Source organism: Chrysemys picta, chromosome 15 (assembly GCF_011386835.1).
Source record: "Chrysemys picta bellii isolate R12L10 chromosome 15, ASM1138683v2, whole genome shotgun sequence".
NCBI lineage: Eukaryota > Metazoa > Chordata > Testudines > Emydidae > Chrysemys > Chrysemys picta.
Genome location: NC_088805.1, coordinates 27484517 through 27502339, shown reverse-complemented (window position 1 = coordinate 27502339; position 17823 = coordinate 27484517). Strand labels below are relative to the sequence as shown.

The 17823-nt window shown below is 42.4% G+C and overlaps 1 protein-coding gene across 3 annotated transcripts in view; it reads left to right on the top strand.

The window, feature by feature from the left end:
• Positions 1-13626: 13626 nt before the first annotated feature.
• Positions 13627-17823, top strand: part of KDM2B (lysine demethylase 2B) — a 159804-nt gene continuing 155607 nt past the window's right edge. For all 3 annotated transcript variants that reach the window (XR_010592809.1, XM_065568094.1, XM_065568092.1), the window contains exons 1-2: positions 13627-14036; positions 15269-15413. Coding sequence is in view for 2 of the 3 variants with exons in the window: in XM_065568094.1 (XP_065424166.1) it covers positions 13986-14036; positions 15269-15413 (196 nt within the window). In the remaining variant the exon portion in view is untranslated. The remainder of the gene's footprint in view (positions 14037-15268; positions 15414-17823) is intronic.

Below are 17823 nucleotides of genomic sequence, written 5' to 3'. Positions count from 1 at the left end.
CTCCCCCCTTCTCCTCAGGGTAGCCTGGCCTGGGGGCCTGGCCCTGGCCTCCTCCCCCCTTCTCCTCAGGGTAGCCTGGCCTGGGGGCCTGGCCCTGGCCTCCTCCCCCCTTCTCCTCAGGGTAGCCTGGCCTCCTCCCCCCTTCTCCTCAGGGTAGCCTGGCCTGGGGGCCTGGCCCTTCCCCTAGCCCCTGCCACTCCACCCCTCCCCCCGGGAAGTTTATAAATATGTGTGTCGTTGGCTTTGGGTTCCTTGGTTTGTTTGAAAGTCAGGTTCAAGTTATTTTATGTTGACCAGAGCTGCTGCACACCTGCCTCTCCATCATCTTCAAGTGGCGTTTTGGGAGCCCTGAAAAAAAAAGTCAGGCTTAAAGTGGCTCAAGTTGGGCATCCAGTCAGTAGCCACTTGTGAAAGTGGTGACCCTAGAGCTGCAGAGATGAGCTTGGCAGGGGAATCAGGTGGGTTGTCCTTGTCCTCTGATTGATTTATGGCTTATTTTGTTAAATCCCCCTAAGGCTGTGTCTATACTGCAGACCCCTGGCAGCAACATATAGGCTACGGGGAGTGTACACGCTGCAGTGAAAAGCAAGCTGTGTCTACTTTGGTATGCCTACACTGCAATTAAAAACCCACAACTGGCCTGTGCCAGCCGACTCAGGCTTGCTCAACTCAGGGTCAGGAGCTGTTTAATTGAAGTGTAGAGGTTCAGGCTCCCCAAGCCTGGGCTTTGGGACTCTCTAACCTCATTGGGTCCTAGAGACTGGGCTTCAGCCCAGTCCAAATGTCTACTCCAAAATTAAACAGCCCCTTATCCTAGTCAGCTGGCATCAACCAGCCACAATTTTAATTGCAGTGTAGACTAGGGTGACTAGATGTCCCGATTTTATAGGGACAGTCCTGATTTTGGGGTCTTTTTCTTATATAGGCTCCTATTACCCCCCCACCCCCGTCCCAATTTTTCACATTTGCTGGCTGGTCACCCTAGTGTAAACATACCTACTGGGGTGCGTAGGTACAGATGGCAGTGGGAAGCTTCTGGAGCCTTTCCCCAACCACCTCCCCAGTGCATTTCCCTGCAGTGGGGCAGCAGGACACTACACTGCTAAACACAGCAGCGTAGTGGGGGAGGCACTGCTTAAGGGTGTAGAGAGCCACGTAGAGTATATGCCAACAAGGTTTAGGCCTGTCTTTAAGTAGTGCCTCACTGTCTACACTGCTATTTATATCAGTGCAGGGGGGCATGTTGTAAGATTTGTGAAACGTAGATGTACCATAAATCTTCATTACATCACTCTTTTACATTCCCTATTCTAGACTTACTGGGTCAAATTAATCCTCTCATCAAACTTCCAGATATTTCCCTCACTTCCAAATCCAATCTGGCACTGCAGACTGGGGACAGGGATTGCAAATTCTAATATTCAAGCACAGGCAGTTGAACTCAACTGCCAAATCCCAACTGCCATGGAACCTTCTGATCCCAACGTTCCAAGCACTAGCAGTTGAAGTCCAACCACCAGGCCACCTTCCTTTCACTGTATTCTATAATCTGGTAAAATATATTATTTTTACATTTATAGCAATGCCTAAGATCTAACCACCTGAATCCTAAACCATACTTCCAGTTACATTAATTTTAACACCTAAGTACCCTTTGGGAAATTTTGTATGCCCTACAGTTGGTAGCAGATAAGTTAGAATCAGTAAGTACTGTATTGCAGCAGACAATAAATGTTGATGTTTAGGTTTTCCACTTCTCACATTTGTCAACTGAAGAGGTGTCTGTCCCCGACCCCTTCTTTGAGTCTCTTTTATTAAAGCTACCCTCACCAGAATTTCTACAGCTCCATTCAATGCTTTTCCAGCTTAATGTTGAGAATTTTTTTTTTTTAAATTTCACAAAACATATCCCAGGAATAAGTAGTGTACATTTTCTATGTTGTGGTTAAACTATTCCCACTCTTGCTATACAGATTATTCTGTAGCCAAAAATCTACTGACCATTGAGTTGTCAATACCATCTTATTAAGTTATAAGGAATGTACAAGGGAACCTACTCAGAGATTTTCCTTAGGATTTCAGTTAAATCATCAGAGAGTCACTAGAGAGTGGGAGAGGTGTCTATTGTGAAATCACAACTCCACGTCGTATTTCTGTGACTCGCTGTTCATCCTCTGTAAAATGGGCTTACTTCCTATCTCTTATGAGGTACTCATAAAGTACTTCACAATTTGTTATAATATTTGCACTTGTATAGTACTTTCCATGGAATGATTGCAATCTGGCATATTGTTTATAGTGAAACCGAGTAAGTTTAAAACTGAATGCATCACAACATTTACTATTACTGAGGTACGATGTATTGTTCAATGATCTTATTAAGCATTCACATTGTGGTTTTGCCTAGAGACTGACCAGGTCAAGGCCCCATTTGCTAGGAGTTGTATAAACATCCTGACAGTTCCTGTCCCAAAGAGCTAATAATTTAACAAATAATGGAATTCCCACCCCCCACGCCCGTAGTTCTCCTGTGTATGGATTGCAGACTATGTTGTAAAGAACAGCTTCCAAAATAATTCTGGGACCCCTCACTTGATCTTACATCCAAAGACTGAGCAAAAGGTCTCAATGCCCTGCATTTATGTATTAAAATACCCTTTCTGATTGCATAGGAGATTTGTATACTACTACTATTTAGCACTTAATCAGCACTCTTCCCCTGAAGTACTTATCCGGTTTTTGTAAGGCATAATTATTTCTGTTTTATAGAAGAGACAGCAAAGCACAGAGAGGTGAAGTGACTTGGCAAAGGTCACACACCCACAAAGGGGATTCAGGAATCCTGAGTCTTACAGAGCTACAAAGGTACTCTTTGTGCCACAGAGAGCTTGTGGGTATGGAGAGGTGTAAGTGAGAAAAAGAAACATAATACTGTAGTTAAAGTAAGAAAACCTGAGAATACAAACACACTACTAGGTAAGGATGGCTTACTTGCATTGGCTATAAAAGGCAACGAGGGATTGATTTTCCACCCCATGCATCTTCTGTTATTCACACTACTGCAGAGTGTAAAAATGCTGTCATTCTGATTTGGTAGCATTTTACACATAAGTGACAACACAAGAAATCAGGCCGTAAACATTTTGTTTTCTTAGTTCCTCTTTTTATGCTTCTCCTGATCTGTAGGTTCATTAATTTAGCTATATTTAATATATCAGAGGGCAATGATGGAGTCTATACAAACGTGACCATTATTATACCTTTTTTTTTTAATTTGTACTGCGTTTTTTAAACAGGTTACCAAACCAAAGAAATTAGATTAGTAACTTGAAGCTTCAGATCACATTTCCTGGGACTACAGGTTCCTAGCCCAGCAGAGTTGCCCCAGCCCTTCATCCTTTCCTAATAAATAAATCAAATATTTAGTTTGGCGAGACATGGTCTTTTGGTCTTGTCTGCTATATATGAGCATTGAAGCTCCCACAGCACCTGTAAGAGTATGGTTTGCCCTTAAGGTTTTTTTTCCTGTAAAATGTCTTACGCCCCACTGTTGTGCAATATGTTATGCATTGGTTGGTTGCTGCCCTCCACCCCAGAGGGGGTTGCATCTCAGTACTTCTGTAAAAACAACAAGGAGTCTGGTGGCACCTTAAAGACTAACAGATATATTTGGGCATAAGCTTTCGTGGGTAAAAACCTCACGTCTTCAGATGCATAGAGTGAAAGTTACAGATGCAGGCATTACATATTGACACATGGAGAGCAGGGAGTTACTTCACAAGTGGAGAACCAGTGTTGTCCGGGCCAATTCAATCAGGGTGGATGTAGTCCACTCCCAATAATGGATGAGGAGGTGTCAATTCCAGGAGAGGAAAAGCTGCTTCTGTAATGAGCCAGCCACTCCCAGTCCCTATTCAAGCCCAGATTAATGGTGTTAAATTTGCAAATGAATTTTAGTTCTGCTGTTTCTCTTTGAAGTCTGTTTCTGAAGTTTTTTTGTTCAATGATAGTGACTTTTAAATCTGTAATAGAATGACCAGGGAGATTGAAGTGTTCACTTACTGGCTTTTGTATGTTACCATTCCTGATGTCCGATTTGTGTCCATTTATTCTTTTGCGGAGGGACTGTCCGGTTTGGCCAATGTACATGGCAGAGGGGCATTGCTGGCACATGATGGCATATATAACATTAGTAGATGTGCAGGTGAATGAGCCCTTGATGGTGTGGCTGATGTGGTTGGGTCCTCTGATGGTGTCGCCAGAGTAGATATGGGGACAGAGTAGGCAACGAGGTTTGCTACAGGGATTGGTTCTTGGGTTGGTGTTTCTGTGGTGTGGTGTGTAGTTGCTGGTGAGTATTTGCTTCAGGTTGGGGGGTTGTCTGTAAGCGAGGACTGGCCTGCCTCCCAAGGTCTATGAGAGTGAGGGATCATTTTCCAGGATAGGTTGTAGATCGTGGATAATGCACTGGAGAGGTTTTAGCTGGGAGCTGTATGTGATGGCCAGTGGTGTTCTGTTATTGTCCTTGCTGGGCCTATCCTGTAGTAAGTGATTTCTGGGTACTCGTCTTGCTCTGTCAATCTGTTTCTTCACTTCCCCAGGTGGGTATTGTAGTTTTAAGAATGCTTGATAAAGATCTTGTAGGTGTTTGTCTCTGTCTGAGGGGTTGGAGCAAATTCGGTTGTATTTTAGGGCTTGGCTGTAGACAATGGATCGTGTGATGTGTCTTGGATGGAAGCTGGAGGCATGTAGGTACGTATAGCGGTCAGTAGGTTTCCGGTATAGGGTGGTGTTTATGTGACCATCACTTATTTGCACTGTAGTGTCCAGGAAGTGGATCTCTTGTGTGGACTGGTCCAGGCTGAGGTTGATGGTGGGGTGGAAATTGTTGAAGTCCAGGTGGAATTCTTCAAGGGCCTCCTTTCTGTGGGTCCATATGATGAAGATGTCATCAATGTAGCGCAAGTAGAGGAGGGGAACTAGGGGACGAGAGCTGAGGAAGCATTGTTCTAAGTCAGCCATAAAAATGTTGGCATACTGTAGGGCCATGCGGGTACCCATAGCAGTGCCACTGACTTGAAGGTATAAGTTGTCCCCAAATCTGAAGTGATTGTGGGTGAGGACAAAGTCACAAAGCTCAGCCACCAGGCGTGCTGTGGCCTCATCAGGGAATCTATTACATATTTAAAAGTCACTATCATTGAACAAAAAAACTTCAGAAACAAACTTCAAAGAGAAACAGCAGAACTAAAATTCATTTGCAAATTTAACACCATTAATCTGGGCTTGAATAGCGACTGGGAGTGGCTGGCTCATTACAGAAGCAGCTTTTCCTCTCCTGGAATTGACACCTCCTCATCTATTATTGGGAGTGGACTACATCCACCCTGATTGAATTGGCCCTGTCAACACTGGTTCTCCACTTGTGAAGTAACTCCCTGCTCTCCATGTGTCAGTATATAATGCCTGCATCTGTAACTTTCACTCTATGCATCTGAAGACGTGAGGTTTTTACCCACGAAAGCTTATGTCCAAATATATCTGTTAGTCTTTAAGGTGCCACCAGACTCCTTGTTGTTTTTGTAGACACAGACTAACACGGCTAGCCCCTGATACTCAGTACTTCTTTGTATATCTAACTTTAAAGGCCATTTGTATTAAAAGCCCTGTATAAATGAAGAGTATTAACATTACTTTTTGCTCAGTTGTCTTTTAATTCTGTAAGCACACATACAAAGAAAACAAATACAAAGAGCATTTTTAGTATTTCTCAACATACAGTACTGGGATTGTTCAAGACAACTAATTGCAAAGTCATAAGTAGTACCCACATAAAGATTTTAAATGAACTACCATGCCTTACTTAGAAAGCTGGTAACCAACAGGCATTAAATGTTTCCTCTCCCACCTCTTCAAACAAGAGCTCTTCAAGGCTCTGTAGTTTAGTCTGTGGGGGAATCTTAACTGTAAAAATATATTTGGGGTCAGTGCTCAAAGCCTATGAAAGAGCACAGCTCTACACACATAGATAAGATTATCTAGTAGCTTTACTTGTAAGTGCACACAGTTTTGGTTGAACCATAAAATATTAAAGCAGCATAGTTAATCCCTAGTTTAGACTCCATTTCCCAAAATAAATGTATTTTAAAACGATTGTGTTCTAATTTATGAGGCTAATGCAAAAATCTGAAGTGGATTAATATCTGGAAAAGGGATATTAATAGTATGAAGAAAACAGCTACAGAATAGTTAAGTCTGTCAGTTGCTCTAATCAACACTCCCTTACTATAGCTCTGTGAGCTATAATAAAACATAAGATAATTGTTCAGATAAACAAGACTTTAGTTCTCTTTAGAAGTTATATTCAAAGTGGGCTGTCTACTACCATTTTGGATCCCTAGGTGCAATTTTGGGGGGTTATGCTGCTTGCAGAATTGTGTGTGTGTTTACTACACGATTTCACAAATGCTTTCCATTGCCTGTAGTGGTACTTTTAGCTTATATAATGCAATTAAGAAAGTTAAAATAGCGAATCCAGCATGCTTACTTCCTTTGTGACTTTAGGTATATACAAGAGTGCTTTTAGTGCATTGTCTCTCTAGACTGCCCCCTTTTACATTTTACTTTAATAGAAAAGGAATTTAATTGAAACATACAATAATCTTTCACACTGAAGCAGCAGTCCTTGTGTTTCATTCCCCAGTCTATTAATGCATGTTCATATACATCACATCCACATTTTCAAACAACAAAAAGCCACCGCCATGTGGGTCAGACCAAAGGTCCATCTAGCCCAATATCCCGTCTTCTGACAGTGGCCAATGTCAGGTGCCCCAGAGGGAATTAACAGAACAGGTAATCATCAAGTGATCCATTCCTTGTAGCCCATTCCCAGCGTCTGGCAAAGAGAGGCTAGGGGCACCATTCCTGCCCATCCTGGCTAATAGCCATTGATGGACCTATCCTCTATTAATTTATCTAGTTCTTTTTTTAACCCTGTTATAGTCTTGGCCTTCACAACATCCTCTGGCAAGGAGTTCCACAAGTTGTGTGTTGTGTGGAAAAAATATTTCCTTTTGTTTGTTTTAAACCTGCCTATTAATTTCATTTGGTGACCCCTAGTTCTTGTGTTATGAGAAGGAGTAAATAACACTTCCTTATTTTTGTTGCCCTTTTCTGAACCTTTTCCAATTCCAATATTTATTTTTTTTTGAGATGGGGCGACCACATCTGCACGTGGTATTCAAGATGTGGGTGTACCATGGATTTATATAGAGGCAATATGATACTTTGTCTTATTATCTATCCCTTTCTTAATAATTCCCAACATTCTGTTCGCTTTTTTGCCTGCCGTTGAACATTGAGTGAATGTTTTCAGAGAACTATCCACAATGACTCCGAGATCTCTTTCTTGAGTGGTAACAGCTAATTTAGACCCCATCATTTTATATGTATAGTTGTATAAATATATAGTTTATATGTATAACTCTACAAGCCCTAGCCTAGCAAAAAGCCACCACTACAAAACCAAGCATTGGCCTTTTAAAATAAACTTAATTTGATCTCCAATTGTTAGAGGACAAACATCTTTTACTTTAACCAAATATTAAAATTATAATATTGTCTACCTACATTTTTTCCTCCAGCTTATGTACAATAAATTCCAACTTGGAAAGAACAAACCCAACAAAGTTAGTTCTTTTACTTCTTTTCCTAACTGCTGGTCATTATAAACCCTAGCATTTCTCTTTCCATCCCTGCCTCCTCTTGAGATGCTGAGCCTAATTAGAGTCAGCTGTACTTAATTAACTCTCAGCTAGAGGTGCCTCCCTCAGCTGACCCTGAACCTTTCTGGGAATGAATGCACAAAAGCTCAGGCTGCTGTTTGATGTCGTGGGGTCTTTACATAAGGGGACAATAGGGATAGAATTCCAGGATTCCCTCCCAAGGGCACTGAAAGATCTGAACATCCCATCACAGAGGTGCACCTTTAATTCTATGCCAGAAATGTACCTTTGTATGTCTTAAAATAGGGATGAACCATTGTAACCCTCCAGCATTCTTAATGAGGTACAGTATTTGGCACAGAAATAGAAGTGTTCATGCCACCCTCTGCATAGCAGCTTTTCTATAGTATATTGTTAGCCAAATAGTTGTTTCTGTTATTGTCACAGAACAAAACTGTGTTGGTGCAAAATAGAAATTAAAATGGAAGGTTTTGCCTCAAAAGTATAACAGGTAAAAAATTCAATAGGCAGATGCGGAAAGGATTATCACTGCTTGAGACTGCTGACAAGTCTAAGGCCATATCTACACTAGCACTTATGTCAGCAAAAAACACCCTGTTGAGCACCATAAGTTTTGACAGCATAAGCACCTCGTGCACAGGTGCTCTCCTGCCAACGTAGCTACCGCCACTCGTTGAGCTGGGTTTATTATGTCGATGGGAGAGCTCTCTCCTGTCAGCATAACACAGCTACATGCGTGCTCTTACTGTGGCACAGCTGTATCGGTACAGCTTGTAAGTGTAGACATGGCCTAAGGCCGAGCAGCCCTCCTTGGAAAGCTGTGGGATGTAGGTTCAAGTTGCAATCACTGAGCTTCCTAAGTGGGAAAAACATTGATCCAGGGGTGGTGGAGCCTTCCCAAAAGTGGGGGGGTGTCAGGGGCTTCTGCCCCCCAGAGGCTCTGCCCCACCCCTTAGGCCCCTCTTCTCCCCCCAAGATCCCACCTGTGCCCCCTCCTCTTCCCCCGAGGCCCCTCTTCTTCCCCTGGAGGCCCCACCCCAGCCAAGTCGGAAGCCGGAACAGAGCTGGGTGGGGCCAAAAGTAGCCCCCAGCCCTTGTCCCTGCCCCCAGACCCCCCACCCAGGGCAGGTGGAGGGACCCAGGCTCCCTACAGCTGCCTGCACAGCTCTTACCCCGACCCAGCTCCGGCCGAGGGGCAGGGCCTGGAGCTGTAGCCTGGCAATTGTAAGAGCTGCACAGGCAGCTCTGGGGAGCTGGCATGCGCCACAACTGCCCGGGCTCCTGGGCTGGGCTTCACCAGCTGCTGGCCTGGCTGGGGGGTATGCTCTCAGGGGGAAGAGGAGGGGAAGGGGACAGGGTCCCCTGGCGAAAAGTGGGAGGGCCATGGGCCCCTGGCCCGCCCTGTTCCAGCACCCCTGCATTGATTTGGTCTGTCTAGAGAGCCACAGAAGTATCTTTTCACATAATGTCCAAAGGCAGTGAAATGTTTAAACATCTAGCTCAGGGGTAGGCAACCTATGGCACGTTTGCTGAAGGCGGCACGCAAGCTGATTTTCAATGGCACTCACACTGCCCGGGTCCTGGTGGCTCTGCATTTTAATTTAATTTTAAATTAAGCTTCTTAAACATTTTAAAAAACTTATTTACTTTACATACAACAATAGTTTAGTTATATATTATAGACTTATAGAAAGAGACCTTCTAAAAACGTTAAAATGTATTACTGGCACGCTAAACCTTAATGTAGAGTGAATAAATGAAAACTCGACACACCACTTCTGAAAGTTTGCCGACCCCGATAGCTTTTCATGTCCATCCAAGCTAAGATGCCTGACAGGTAGTCCATAGTTTATGAGGAAAGGAAAGGTTTCAGAGTAGCAGCCGTGTTAGTCTGTATCCGCAAAAAGAAGAACAGGAGTACTTGTGGCACCTTAGAGACTAACAAATTTATTAGAGCATAAGCTTATGCATCCGAAGAAGTGGGCTGTAGTCCACGAAAGCTTATGCTCTAATAAATTTGTTAGTCTCTAAGGTGCCACAAGTGCTCCTGTTCTTCTTTTTGAGGAAAGGAAAAGAGTTTAAGGATCTGATTTTAGCAAAATTTAGTCTATTTATCAGGAAACAAATTTCCCTGTGAGCTCAACAAGGGTGAAATTCACCCTGTCTCCCACACAGCCTGAGTAAACACAGCATTGACAACTTTCATGATTCTATCATGAGTTGTGAGATAGTAGGTGTTTTTCTTAAAGCTCCAGCTCTTACTGTCAAGGGAACATGGACAGGATGTAGCACATTGTGGGCATAATTGTACTATAAATAACTTTACTAACGTTAACAAAAACAGATTAATTTTAGTGCATCTCCCAGTGGCCCAACCACCCCATGACAATATGAATACATTCACTAGTTTCCTTGTTTAAAGGAACATTGGAATTGTTGAACCAGTGGTTCACCTAATCCAGTACCCTGGTTGATAGTGGTCAGTATCAGATGCTTCAGAAAAAGGTGCAAACATTTTCCCTCCCCCCAAAAACGAATAACCTGCCCAGAGGGGAAATGCTTCCTAGCCCTCATCAGTTAGGGATTGACCTGTGTTCTGAAGCATGAGGGTTTAATATCACTTATAATTTTTTTTATTCCATCTAATGCAAGTGTGGATGTTCTCATCATTCATATAATTGTCCAATTCCTTTTTGGGTCCAAGTTTTTGATTAATTATGACACAAAGTGAAGACAATATTATTTTATTGGTAAAATAAACATTTAAGATGATCCTTTACTCTCACAGATCTTGGGAGACAGACCTGTCCTCGCTTACAGACAACCCCCCAACCTAAAGCAAATACTCACCAGCAACCACACATCACTGAACAAAACCACTAACCCAGGAACCTATCCTTGTAACAAACCCCGATGCCAACTCTGTCCACATATCTATTCAAGTGACATCATCATAGGACCTAATCACATCAGCCATACCATCAGGGGCTCGTTCACCTGCACATCTACCAATGTGATATATGCCATCATGTGCCAGCAATGCCCCTCTGCCATGTACATTGGCCAAACCGGACAGTCTCTACGCAAAAGAATTAATGGACACAAATCTGACATCAGGAATCAAAATACTCAAAAACCAGTGGGAGAACACTTTAACCTGTCTGGTCATTCAGTGACAGACCTGCGGGTGGCTATATTACAACAGAAAAACTTCAAAAACAGACTCCAACGAGAGACTGCTGAGCTAGAATTGATATGCAAACTAGACACAATCAACTCCGGTTTGAATAAGGACTGGGAATGGCTGAGCCATTACAAACATTGATTCTATCTCCCCTTGTAAGTATTCTCACACTTCTTATCAAACTGTCTGTACTGGGCTAGCTTGATTATCACTTCAAAAGTTTTTTTTTTCTCTTAATTAATTGGCCTCTCAGAGTTGGTAAGACAACTCCCACCTGTTTATGCTCTCTGTATGTGTGTATATATATCTCCTCAATATATGTTCCATTCTATATGCATCCGAAGAAGTGGGCTGTAGTCCACGAAAGCTTATGCTCTAATAAATTTGTTAGTCTCTAAGGTGCCACAAGTACTCCTGTTCTTTTTGCGGATACAGACTAACACGGCTGCTACTCTGAAACCTGTCATTTTATAGATAGGAACTTTTCAAAAGAGACTAAACTACAGATCCCCAAAGGTATTTAATTCTAAATAAATCAATGGGTGTTAGGGATCCTCAAAGGTATTTAGGCGCCTACCTCCCAGTGATTTAAATGGATGTTGGATGCTTACATTCCTTTGAGGTTGTGGGCCTGAGTGACTTCCCCAGCAACGCACAAGAAGTCTGTGGTGGATCCTGGAATTAAACCTGACTCTCATGAGTTCTAAGCCACATCTGAACACTCTTTCCTCTGGCCATTTGCTACAGTTCATTGAGTCTTCAGTCTTTCTAATGAGACTGCCACCAAGGCCTATGATGTTGGCTTGGTGATGTGTTAGTTATGTTTTGCACAATATTTTAATCTATCAATTAAAGTGTTAATTAACTGACTATGTATGCAGAGGGGCTAAACAGGAGTCTATGTGAGTGACTGTGTTCTGTTGTATAGAAGTGCACAGAAACAATAAAGAATGAAAAGCTATTGCAACTAATTTTCTAGTCTAAATCTGTTTAATTGGTCTGGGAACAAAGCTATGCAGAAATACAACTTAATATCTGCTTGTGAGGTTTCTATTGGCTTCTAAATTGGTCTGTGTGTTGTTTAGATGTCTTACTCTTAGGAATCTTGTTTGTTTGTTTGTTCTATTTTGATAAAGGTTAAGCAATTTGTTAAGAAATGTCACTTAAGATATTTGTAATTCCTCAGTGTACAACAATGTGGACACCTGGGAACTGATCCAAAATGTCTGCCTTGTTTTACACAGACCTCCAAACTGCCATCAGAGGGTAATAACATTTGATCATTATCAACCTAATCCACATTTGAACTGGAGTCTTATATGTGAAAAGCACTGGTTCCCCTTACCAATCCTAGCATTAAGCAGACACCTAGAGCACTGGAAACCCAAAGGCTGAATGGGTCATAAGTTTGTTAATATGAAATGGAGCCTTTTAGCACTACTTGAAATTCAAATCTAGCTTAGTTCAATAGTACCGTACTTGAAAGTTGTTTTCCTGTGGCAGCGATATAGTAGACTATATTAAATAATGTATTATGTAAGGAAATTATTTAAATACATTTTGCTACAAAAAGGGTATTTCACTCTCATAAAAGCATTTTAATAAAGCCAGCCAGAACTAAAAAATAATAGACGCTACTGAAACAGAGCTCCTAAAATAAAACCCATCTTTTTTACTGTGTAATTATCTTTCCTTTGTAACATATAGACTACACCTTCCAAGACCAGAATGAATTAAACCCTCTCCCAAAGGACAAACGTGTTGAGTTCCAGATAGGGTGACCAGATGTCCCGATTTTATAGGGACAGTCCCGATTTTTGGGTCTTTTTCTTATATAGGCTCCTATTACCCCCCACCCCCTGTCCCGATTTTTCACATTTGCTGTCTGGTCACCCTAGTTCCAGAATCTATAGAACTGTAACTGGGCAGCAATTTCTAAAAAACACATGCCCATATGACAGAAAACTTGAAATACATTAGTGCAATTTCTTTTAAAATAAAAGTGAGCAACTTGTTGCTTTTTTCACTTCCCTTGTTTCTTTATTGCCACTGATCATCTCTTAAGAAAGCAAACTTCTGTGGAGACAGGCATTTTATAGAGAGAGTTATGTGTGACTTTCTGAGTATATGTTTCACATGCATTTCACATTTTTGTGTGCTTTGTGCATATAATATGTTTTATGTGCATGTCTTAGAGTCATGCACCCTGCCTCTATTCCTCTTGTCTGCAAGTTTATCCCCATGTGTCTAACGTGCATGTTCCCATGTATGTGTCATGCATCCTAGGTACATGTGTGATTTTGTGCATCTTTCGATATGTCTTTTGTTCATGTGTCTAGGGATAGGTCTGTCTGTATGTTTTCATAACTGGATCAGGGCTGTGCATGTCTGTACGTGTGTCTGTGTTGTACATGTGTATGCAGGTCCCTGTATATGCATATTCTGTGCTTAAGCATATCTGTACACCTGCGAATGTCTTCGTATGCCTTGTGTGCATGTGTGTGCGATTGAAGGTCTCTGTGTGAGCCTGTGTACTTTGTTTTCGCCTCATATTACAGAGTGGCCGCTGCTGCCTCCAGTCCCTTCCAACCCCTGACACTCCAGCTCTCCCCATAACAAACAGCTCAGTGAGTCAGCGCCTGCGTGCAATGCCTGCTGCACACTCGTGACCTAACAACAACACACCAATATGAGCAGCCAGCCAGCAGCGGCGGCAGCAGCGATCTTTAGCGCTGGGTGCAATCTGGTCCCCCCCAACCCCCCTCTGCAGCCGCCGCCTCCCCCGGGCCTCCCCCCCTTCCCCGAACGCGATCGGCAACAATGTTTACGTTCCGGGGATTATGACGCCTGCGCCCCACTCCACACTCAGTGTCTGAAAATGGTTCCTTAGGACTTTGCAAAACGCATCGACTCCCCCTCCCCTTCCCTCCCCCTTCCCCAAAAAAGTGCTGGTGCAAAATTGCAAAACTTTAGAGAGACCTGGATGGCTTTTGTTTTTCCTCCTCCCCATTTGGGCCAAAAAATGCAGGACAGGAACTGTTGACAATTAAGAGATGAAACTCTCCAAAAAAATGGAGGCAGAGAAAGACTCTGGAAGAAGATTGGTGTGTAGCTGGCTTCTGTCTATTTCCTATTTGTACATTTTAATTGATTTTGCTTAATTATTTGCAAAGGGAGAAATGCATGTAAAATATAGGCAGCAGAGCTACTTAGTTTGCAAGAGATCAGCTTAAACACTTGGGAAGGGGGTGGAATTTAAGTGAGGGGAAGGAGAGGGTGGGACAATACTCTTTTTTTTCTGTTGGTAAAGGATTGTACAGATGAAGTGTGTGTTTTTCTAGGGCTAGCTGCTGGGGGGATTTTAAATATATGTACAGAGAGAGGGAGATCTGGATTGTAAAGTGCTTGGAATTGAGTAACCCCAATGGAGGCAGCTGGTGTATTTGGTTCCCAAAGGGAGCTAGCTTTGTGTACAGCCAGCGCTCCCTTTTGCAGGCGGGTGTTTGCATGCGGAGTGTGTTGTGTGTGTGAACGTGCGGCTCTGCCTTGTGTCCCTGCCGGAGAACCAGGGGCTGCTGTTAACAAGTTACACGCTGGCTCTGGGGGAAACCGCAACAGCAGCACCGGCCTCTGCTGTTTTCACCCGGGCCTACTCCATACACACCCCTCATCGTGCATTTAACTCATTCCTGCCCTTTCTCCTCTGAAACCCCCCCCCTTTTTTTGTTCCTTAAACTGCACAGCCTGTGATTGAACAGAAATAACGTGGATCATTGCAAGGGGGGGAGAAGCGCAAATAAATCATAATGTTACATAATGCAATTTGTTTTTAAATCGTGGCTTCCGGTGTGACTATGGAAACACTTGGATTATGTAAATATTGCAACCTGAATAGCGTGTATCAGAGTAAATGGAGAATTTTATGCGAAATTATTTAGTTATATCTTACACAAATAATAACAAATGATCGGAGACACGATGTGTTAACAAACAAATACTGGCTGCCTGCCGTTCACTTTTTTACGGTTTTGCAAAGTGCAGCAGTGCTGGGCTTTGTGAATTAGTGATTTGTGTAATCTCTTCACTTGTTTGGCGTTTAGAGATATCCCCCACCCCCCCCAAAAATAGTGCAAGGGTCTCCATGGTGTTATAAAGAGAAAGGGAGTGGAGATTCTTCTGTACTCAAGCTCACGTTGTATAAAGTATTGTTAATTTTGCAGCCTTGATTATTATTTTCACAGACCATGTTTATCCAAATATCCCCAAAGTTGATACATTTTTCCTCCCCCAAAGTCCACTTCCCACCCCGGTCTATATTATTTGCTTTGTTTTCTAGCGATCTATTGGTAGAAGGAGATACGATGAGAATGAGGACCTCTCGGACGTGGAGGAAATTGTCTGCATCAGGAGTTTTAATTTGGAGGAGAAATTAAAGAGTCAAAAGTATCATGGGAATTTCGTGCGTGACATGGAAGGGAAAGGTAAATGCCTGGCTGTTTCAGGGATGAATGTGTTTGAATTGGTGGGAGTGGAATGGGTGGGTGCCTCTTCTTTGCTTTGATTGCTCTAGAGAAGCTGGTGGTGTCTCCACGTGCAGTTTGTGGTTTGTTTCGTATTTCCCGCCTGCATCCCCCATTCCAGGGAATCCGGTGACGAATCCAGGCCGAGCAGCAGGGGAGGGGGTAGTGGGTTGGGTGTTGCACACTGGGGCCTTAGCTTGGACCTAGCCAGGAAATAAACACATATATGCGTTTCTGTGTGCATTGCCTCTGTAGCTAGAGGTGGGTACGGGCGTTGGGTCTGCTCACATCATTCCCATGTAACCTGGTCACGGATGTGCAACTTCTTGCTTTGACAATGACATGAGTGTATCAGGATGTAGCTTGTAGAGAAACCCCAATGTCTCCCGCCCCCCTCAGCCCAGCCTATCAGCGTGACCCCAGTTCAGCTTCTCATATTTTAGGGAATCAGGTTCGTGGAAAGGAGCCGCAGAAAAACCCCAGCCCCCACTCAGCCTCATGGTGATTCTAGCTTCTCCCTCTCCGCCCCCTATTGAATCAAGGTCCCATTTGCTTCCAGTTTGTCAGTTTCAAGGGATGCAATTGATTATCCGGTTCTCTAGCGTCAGGGGTTTTTAGAGTAAATAACTTCTTTGTGTTTATGTCATATATTAAATTACAGCTGCCCCTCCAAACGACCTGGATTTGCTTATGTGATTTAGCTACAAAGTAATAAATAATCGAAGCCAGCCAGTGCAGTTAGCAGCTTTCTTGCCTGCTGGGAAGGGATGTGGAGGGGATTGGTTTCTTAGGGGGATCAGATGGATTGAGGGGTGCTATTGCAACTGGTCAACTTTATATACTGTGCTGTTATAAAATTGACACCAAATTCCACTTTTCCTTCCAAAATCCAACCCCACTGGGGACACCACAGTCTGAACCAGTTATCCAGTAATGTCCAATTATTAGCTTTGGCTGTATTTCTCATCAGATGACAACAGTAATCGAACCACTAATTTAATTTAGAATATTTTCTTCTTTTTCCAAAGCTTAGCCTTGCAATGGACACTTTTAACTTGCTTCAGAAGAGCCACTTATGTGGTGAGGGAAATCATGTCCGCCTTCTTGACAATTTATTATTTTGTGGGGAAGTCTCCCCCTCCAACACCTGTTCCTTAGCTCTAAAAATGTTCAGTAATTTTCCAGAGGGGGATTGGATTCTACTTTCTCTCCCAAATTCTTAATTTGCTTTCATTGCTACTTGCTAACAGTATTACAATCCACTATTTCTCTTGCTTAGCAGCTTTGAGACCTTTGGGTAGCTTTTCCCCTTCTAGGGAAGTTGAAAATAAATGAGTGTCTTTTGTTACTTTGTTTTGGTCTATGTCTACTTTGTTCAGCCCTGCAAGAGATTTGAATGCTTTGTTGTGTCTTCGTAAAGACTTTTATTTGCTCCATTTTCATTTTTGCCTCTTTAATTTTTCTATAAAATCAAGACTTGGATGTAACCAAGGCAAAAATATTAAACTTGGTGATCCTGCTGCTGAGTGAGAGTAGAAATATCAAGATACCTTAACACATGGAATCGGTTGAATATTCTTAATCATCTGCTTCCTTGTTTTTATTTTTCATGGTAGCACCTCTTTGATCCCTGGCCAGGAATGTGGGTTGGAGGTTTTCTTCAGAGGTGCTGCAAAGCTGCAGTGTGATTTTTGGCCTGAACACAGAGTCTACCAATGCTACTTGTTCACTAGCGTAATATGCTATGTATCTGCTGTCTGCTTCCTGAACTAATGTTTATCCTTGACACCTCTCACCCACTCAAATTTTGTCTTGAATGTAGAGTGCCGTACTCAAAAGTTTTTTTGTGTGTGTTTTAGTAAATTTTTTGCTAAAGCCAAATGAATATTTTTAGTATTAATACATCGAGTAATAAATTATGATATTTTTGCTAATGGAGAAATACTTTTTGTGTCTTCCATTAGTTGACTAAAAAATAGATTATGGAAGCTGTATTCTGACTGTTCTAAAAACAAGTGCAATTATTAAAAGTTAGTAAAATAATACTAAGATAAACAATGGTCTAATTTGACAGCTCTAGGTGGGGATGCTTTAGCCACACTTCTTGTCATTGCTAATTGAATAAAAGAGGGCAAGTGTTGTAAAAAGAGAGGTTAAGAAACAAGTAAGAAGGGGAAATTACTACTGATTTCCCTCACCCCCTTACAGTTGTTTTGATAGTAAACAGACACAAGGTGTGTAAATCTGAGGATGGTAAATCTCATGCAGAGTCCCATGAAGGATGTTCTTAGATAATGAAATTTCCTAAGCAGTTAAAAGTGGTTATGTATAAGCTGGATGTTTAGAACTGTTATATTTGGATTGCTGAGGA